This window comes from Pistacia vera, unplaced genomic scaffold (assembly GCF_008641045.1).
Source record: "Pistacia vera cultivar Batoury unplaced genomic scaffold, PisVer_v2 Contig1480, whole genome shotgun sequence".
Classification (NCBI taxonomy): domain Eukaryota; kingdom Viridiplantae; phylum Streptophyta; class Magnoliopsida; order Sapindales; family Anacardiaceae; genus Pistacia; species Pistacia vera.
The window spans coordinates 447-8,214 of record NW_022195555.1 but is presented as its reverse complement, the minus strand read 5'-3'; the positions used below and the strand labels follow the sequence as shown (position 1 = coordinate 8,214).

General features: G+C 33.5%; 1 protein-coding gene across 1 annotated transcript; it reads right to left on the bottom strand.

Annotated features, from left to right (window-relative positions):
- Positions 1-5,597: 5,597 nt before the first annotated feature.
- LOC116124098 (protein SODIUM POTASSIUM ROOT DEFECTIVE 2-like) lies at positions 5,598-6,710 on the bottom strand. The gene is made up of 3 exons (XM_031409805.1): positions 6,214-6,710; positions 6,014-6,089; positions 5,598-5,764 (listed from the first exon to the last, which is right to left on the bottom strand). Exons 1-3 carry the CDS (start codon positions 6,616-6,618, stop codon positions 5,598-5,600), a joined length of 648 nt encoding a protein of 215 aa, XP_031265665.1. The 5' UTR covers positions 6,619-6,710.
- Positions 6,711-7,768: the final 1,058 nt, after the last annotated feature.

Below are 7,768 nucleotides of genomic sequence, written 5' to 3'. Positions count from 1 at the left end.
TGTCCTCAATCTATATATTATAAGACCCATTGCTTTGCATAAGGACCTATATATATGACAAGCTTGAGGGTTATTTGCAATGGCGTTGTTGACTTAATATTTAATGAAAAAAAAAAAGCCACCACCAATAAGTTCTTAACCAGAATACCAGATAACAAAAAGAATCATCATGAAAAATTAAAATAATAAAAAAAACTTTTTGCAAATAAGAAATTGAAAATAATTAATTAAAGGAATGGAAACTCACAGGTAGATTATTTCTCTAGTATGCTCTGAAGATGTTGATGATGTAAAGGTAAAAGCTCAAAAAGAGAGAACGACAAATATATTTCTTTTAGAGTGTGTGTGTGTGTGCGTGTGTGTGTGTGTGTGTGTGTGTGTGTGTTATTAAAGATATGAGACAGAGCTTCAAGGTTTTGAAAATCGGATTAGGCCTTGACCTTGTTAGTGTATGCCTTGGGAACCAATCATATTGTTGGTTTCAGAACATTATATCTTGTAAATGTATTATGAATAAAAGAAAATGTTCTTATGTCACATGTTGATTTACTGCTTCGTTTATATTATATTTAATAGTGCATGTGAAATCTCTGGATTACACGGATCTTCAGAATATCAAATCATCGAAGAATTTCCTACGCAAATAATGTTAATTGGGTAATAATATTACATAGTAGGCATGTTGAATGTCTCCATTAAATATCATGTGATGGTATTAGTGTAGGTGATTATAAGAGGTATGTCACTAAGGCATTAGCATGGATAAACGGTTAGTGAACTATTTATCGAATATGACTGATTACAATGAATCACATGGATGTTTAGAATGTGGTAATGATGCATCATAGGATTGTGCTAGTGTACCACTAATCCTTAGACCTGAGACATCACGGTTGGATTCAACATAGGATGCATATGGTTCATGTGGTGTATAAGCATAAGAATAGTCATGTCTTGTGTAATAAGCCAGTTTGGTCATATGTTATTCATGTGCGAGGACAAGTGATGGTCAAGATGAGATTTGTTAACTCAAAACAATCAAATCTGGAGTTCCTAAACGAATGTTAATAAACATTGGAAAAGAGAAATCTCTAGCCAAAGTATAATGAATGTTAGATGAAAAGTAGTTTTTTGTTGACAAGTTCCATTGTATCGATCTACAATTTGATTAAAGATTAAGTTAAGGGCATGCCATGAACCACTCTTAATTGGAATTAGATGGCAGAAGGATTTTACTACACGGTACGTACGATTAAAATAGGTTCATTGGAGTTTACACTTCATTGTGGTTTAAGGGTTGTGGAACATTGCTAGATGTCTACCATAATCAATAGGAGTTTTGATTATAAAGAGTTATAACAAAACATATCGGAATCCAATATTGGGCCCACGGCTATATCACAATGAATCAAAATGGTCGCATATAAAATCAAGCTCAGGGAGAGAGAGTAATTCATATTATTAATCGGATTAATGATGTTCAGACATAAACGATTGCATCCAAATTAATGTATTGGAGAGAAATGATTATCCATGGATAGCTAGCACTAACCATGGTTAATAAGGATTTATTAAATATTATTATTGAATTGAATTCAATAATGGGGGCTAAAGTGCATTGGTTTTATTCTTAGATATTTAATAGAGTTAAAAGTTGGTCTAATTATGAATTAACTATAAAACCAAAGACTTAACATAAATGTCTATTCTCAAGTTAATTTTAAATTGTTTGAGGCCTTCCCAAAACAATTTAAAATTGCACTTTGTGCCCATGGTATAAAAATAAAGTCTTATACCATTTTTCATAATGAAAACCATTATTCACTCAAAATCTCTCTCACTCATAATTGGCTATCTCTTCCTTGGCTTGTGTGGATCACATTTTGAGTTTCTTCAATCTTGTTTGAAGAATAAAGGCTCCAAGAAAGAAGATCCAAACATTAAATAGCAAAGGAGTAGGTAATATACTATTTTTTTTCTTTAGAAACATGCTATTGATGTTATGTTTGTGTTCTACCTTGTATCCACAATTTTGATCATCATTTTCTCTTTATTTCCATGTCCAAAATGCATGAATACCAACAGACCCAGTCAAGGGTCTGGTTGCCGGGTTGACCAGTCCGATCAGTCAGTTGGGCTGGCGACTTCAACAACTAAAATATTTTTAAAAAATTACAAATTAGTCCCTAAAATTTTAAGATATCGCAAAAATGCCCAAAAGAATTAAATTGGTCCCTAGAGTTTTCAAGTATTGAAAAACACCCCTATAAAATTGATAATTAGTCCTTACAGGTTTAAAATATAGCAAAAACCCCCTAGAACTTGAATCGGACTGGAGAGACTATTGGTTCCCAATCGGACCAGTTTTCATAACACTGAGGAGCTTATAATAGATTTTGAAAGCAAAACCTAAATGCATTCCACCTTCTAACTTTTTTTAATGGGTTAATCGGGGGCAAAAATTCAAATCTAGACCACCTTCGTATATATGACAGGCTACCTAGCCAATAAGGCCCATGATGCAAGTGTACTCCCAAGTCTTTATCCTTTCACACCTAGTTTTACGATTTAAACTACAATTTCAAACTTAACACCAATACAATACAAGATGTAGTTTCTGTCTATCTTTTCCTTTATTCACTTTGGAACTTGGACTTTGGAGACACATGTTCTAACTCCAGTATCCTTGAATATTTGTCTTCTCAATTTAATCATTAAGGGCCTTTATTTTTAAGAAAGAAATTTGATTTTTCTTTTCAATCTCAAACAATGTTTTAAAACCCAACCTGAGGTAAAACCCTACAAAGTTGTCAGGTCCCGGGTTGACCAGTATAACTGGTTTGACCGGTGATCAAATCAGGTGACAAAAACTTTTAAAATTTAGCAAATATACCCCTAAAAATTTGTTAAGTCCCTATAGGTTTGAAATTTAGCAAACACATCCCAAATACAAATCAACCGACGACTAGTTGGCGACAACAACACCCCAAATGTAACCTAATCGTCCCTTGAGTCTATTACCTTAAAAATCTATCCAAGATCTGACAGAAATCGGTTCAATTTTGGCCAGATCTCACTGACGCCAGCGTCGACAACCCTTACCATCACCTTGAAAATACCCACCCCACCTCACCCCACCCTTGTTAGCCTCGCCAATCACCAACAAAAGCCAGTTGTTGACATCGCCATTTTTTTTTTCAATTTTTGGTTGATTTACTCACCAAAAATCAACTTCGTCGCCACCATTGCACTCACTGGTACTTTTTCTTCAAAAGCCTCAATATCCCGGCCTTCAATTGTTCGCCGATCATCATCCCAAATTCTAATGTTTTGGGTGAATGGGAAAAATGTAAACCTAACCTAGTGAAGCTTTCGGGTCCCGGTTAAACCAGTTAGGTCGATCGGGTTTTAAAACAATGATCTCAAATACAAACACACAATAATTTGAAATATGCAAGATATGCCATATGTAAAACAATTGCGATAATATGTTAATCACGGCCGAAGGGACAACTTTTGTTGTATATGGTCATATAGAGTGAGTTATTCCAAGCAAATATGATTTCATGTCTCTAAAAGGAGATAAACCAAACAAATTGTCTGCTTAGCATAACATATATAAAGATATAATTAACAATATTGGCTTTGGCTCCTTGATCCTCTCAACATGTTGCCCATCGTTTTCACCTTTTATCCATCTTGTTTGGTTGAATTACACAGTCTCACTACTATTCAATTGGCACTTTCACTATGATTAACATATTCTGGTGGTGGTCTCTTTCTTCACACCTTCTTTTTGGTTATAAACAAACTATTTTGGACATAAAATAAATTTACACTTGATACCATTTATATCTTTGAAAAGATGAGAAAAAACAAAAACTTAAAAGCTTGTATATTTAATTAAGAGCATTTTACATGTGTATCAAGTATATATATCGTATAGTTTGATGAATTATCCGAATTTTGTCAAAAGTAGAATTAAAATAGAATTCAAAATATGCCCATTTAGCACAAGTTTGAAGCAATCCAAGAAAATGTTAATGAAAAGGAGAAATAGAATTCAAAGATCGTAAAGCAACATCAAGAACTAATTAAATCCCTTCTCTCACGTACAAAAGGATAAAGATAATGGACTAATCGCCATAGATGGTGCGCCGACACAAATCACCAAATTTATCTACCAAAATTAAAGGATCGATCAATCATATAATAATCCTTTTCAAACTTTTTCTGGTATTTTCTTTCTAGCCGTCCAAGTTTTTTAGTCAAAGAAGATAAATAAACAAATTTACGTGTTCACCTACCGATATGTATTAATTTCCAATCCCTTTTTGTCTTGATTTTTCTTTTTTTTTTTTAAGGGCCAATGGTGTCTTTAAGTTGGTTAGAGTTTTTGAAGATGATATATGATATGAATAAAGTTTTCAAAAGCTGAAACATGAGAAGCACGGAAGGACATGGGCGTAGCCCCACAATTTGTCGAATTTGAAATGGACTTGCAACCAAAACAAAAGTGTCATCATTTGGTTTATTGTGGGGAAGGCACATTTATACACAAAGAAAAGGGAATGTCATCAAGACCTGGAAGCTTCAATTTTCATTTTATAAATCTGCCTGCCTAACTGATTGTTAACTGGACGTTTTGCTTTTGATTTTATGAAGTTAGGTTTTGCCATAGTTGGCTAATTAAGCTTTGGTTAGGATGGTGCCAAAAGAATTAGTATAAAATTATTACCTAAAAATTCAGACATTTCGTAAACAACAGTGAAGACAGAAGAGAAAGACAGAGAAAAGGAAAAGTGTGATAATACGTCTGTGTCCCATATCAGACACAATTCCCTTATACTTGAGTGCCGACCATTGACACCGCGTGTCTTCTGTCTCCTCCACTACTTCTCATTATCAGACCTCAATAATGTTGCAGTAATTAAACATGGAAACATAAATGTTCATATATATATGCTATATAGTGAGCATTCCCGTTGAAAATATTTTCCAAAAAATTGATACAATCTCACGGAAAACATGCACAATGTGTTTTGATTATTTTTCATATTTTAAAAGTATCATTCCTTTCGAAAACAAAGAACTGTCTTCGAATTACAAAATCAAGTTAATTAATAGATAATCTAAAGGTAGACCTTAATTGATTCTTGCCACAGAGTATATTAATGGCCTCCAGAGATAATTAAACAAGAAGGGTATTCAGAGATGCCAGCCTAACTATCAGGATTTTTAAATATAAAGTATACAATTAGAAAGGTACTGTTGTTTGTTCCAAGAAATTATATGATGATCAGAAAGCACAGAGTATCAAACTCTTTTACTCTTCTTTTGAGTAATTAAACAACAAATTAATATGGAGATTCCAATCCCTTAAAACAGTTTACACATTTACATTACATATTGGACATTACTAATATTAATAAGTTGTTTAAGCATCGATCTAATCACACAAACTGTAAATACACAGACACACACACAGACACAGGTACTTCACACTAGCTCATTAATTAACTAATCAAAGAAAATAGAAGAAAATAAAAGAAACCCTAGCTAGCTACTTTTATTAATTCTTTTTTATATCATCATCATCAGTAACTCATGTTGACCACAGGCGAATTTGAAGATGGCGATGATGATGTTGGCCAAAGCTGTGCGCTCTTCACCCTTGAAACACTGGCAAGCACGCCTAAAGGGGTCACGTTCCCGATGATCGTCACCTTCTTTGTCTCCAAATCTATACTGAATGATGTCACTCCTGCACACAATTTGTAGTAACAGTCTACTTAAAATACGATAATATTAATTGGATTTTATTTTTAAAATTAAATATATAAATAAAATATGGCGGTGCTACTACGTGTGAGTGACTGAACAATCCGTTAAGAGTAATGAATTAGGGTTCAGGCAAAGCAACTAGTAATTAAAGACTTTGATCAGCTTAAATGCTTTTTTACTGAAAAAGGGGTTATAGTTATAGAATTCTGTCTGGTAATTAAAAGCCCACCTTCCATTTTTGAGATATGTTTTCTCACTTTTCCTTCACAGCCCTTGCAATGAATTGACACCCTCAAAACCACAACCTGCCGTTTCAAATATCCATAATCTACTATGAACATACCGCTGATAGAGGTAGTTGAAAAGATAAATTAAAGATAACTAAAAGGAACAAAATTTAGAGGAACAAAGCCAGACGAAATAACAAACCTGCTGAGGGGACTTAGTTGTTGAAGAGGACTTAATTAAAGCAAGAGACTCGTTTGAACTTACATGCCGAGACTTTGCAGACTGATCAGCAGGAACCAATGCCGAGACACGATCAGACTCCGACAGCCAGTCAATAAAAGGTTTATCACTTAGGAGATATTGAGACGAACCATGAGTACTGTTCAGATCACTTATATCAGCTGAGCTTTTTCTATGTAAATCACTTTGCTTAGCCGAACTCTTTCTGCTCTTCTCGTGATAAGGCCGAGGAATTATGGGCAATTGTGACGAACAAGGAGCATAAGGTTTTGAGCTATGGCTACGGCGGATGGAACGGTGGTTCACCATGCTAGAGCAGACGGCTGTAGAAGCAGGAGTTGAACAGAAAATATCCATTCCTTTCATGTTGGGAAAAAAAAATAACAGAATGACTTGAAGAGAAGCAACAATGAGTTAAAGAGTGAATATGCTGTTTTGTTTTAGTTGAAGAAAATATAAGAGAGAGTGGTAGAAAGATCTTCCTAATGAGGCCAAGTTATCTGCTTTTAAAGTTCGTGGATGAGAAGATAGATAAAAAAAAAGCAGAAGCTAAAGGACCCACCAGAAAATTAAATTAATTACAGTTGTAGGATATGTGATTAATCTGGATTCTGGACCTTCAAAGTTGTGTTTAACTTTGATTAATTAAATTTGCTGTGGGGTTAACAACTTGTGTTAATTAAACTTCTCTGATCCTCATGAGAAGGCTGAGCTTTGAAAGTATCAACTATCATTATTAAGTCATAATTGTGTTATTAATTAAGCATTCATACATATAGGTGATTTTTAGCCCAGTTACCTGAAAATCATTTTCCAATCATCAACTATGAGAGTAATACGAAATAAAAGAAAATAATAAACACAAACAATTAATGAGAAAAAATAATACGCGCGTTTTACTCTGATTTACCTAATTAACAGACTATATCTAACAGAATCAATATTATTGAAATACTATCTAACCTCTCTCGTTACAACGAATGTAAATTGTCCTATGATTTACTATCACACTCATACAAGCGAAAAATAAGTTTATATACTAAGTTTAAAGACTAAAACCTAATATTACATGGATCTTTTTTTCTAAACTCAAACCCAATAAGAAATTAATTACTTAGAGAAATCTTATAACGGCTCTTCATGGAATAGGCCTAAATCTAACTGGATAATGGGATCCCTGAACGTGTCTGTGTGACCCTAATTTTTGAAGTGATCGACAACTCTAATATTCCTAGTATCGCTATTTGCAGTTAGTTAATTTTAGTTTGAAGCATAATTAATCATATTAACGCTTACTCTATTCAAAAGACTGTTGGGTTCGATACTGAAATTAAGGTTCATGTCGGTTCTTTAATATGGAAATCTAGTAGCTTTAATTTCTGCAAATTGATAATGTTAAAAAATAACTGTAGCCTTAAGAAACCATAATGCCTTTACATTTACTTTCATCTACTGTAAACACTTATTTCTTCATTTAATGTGACTGAAAACAAAAGTGAAACATTTAATTTCATTA

Excerpts from the sequence above, each read along its gene's own strand:
- LOC116124098 (XM_031409805.1), bottom strand. The coding sequence starts at position 6,618 with ATGAAAGGAATGGATATTTTCTGTTCAACTCCTGCTTCTACAGCCGTC. Across the intron at positions 6,090-6,213 it reads CAACTAAGTCCCCTCAGCAG|GTTGTGGTTTTGAGGGTGTC; the intron begins GTTTGTTATTTC and ends TTGAAACGGCAG. Across the intron at positions 5,765-6,013 it reads ACATATCTCAAAAATGGAAG|GAGTGACATCATTCAGTATA; the intron begins GTGGGCTTTTAA and ends AATTGTGTGCAG.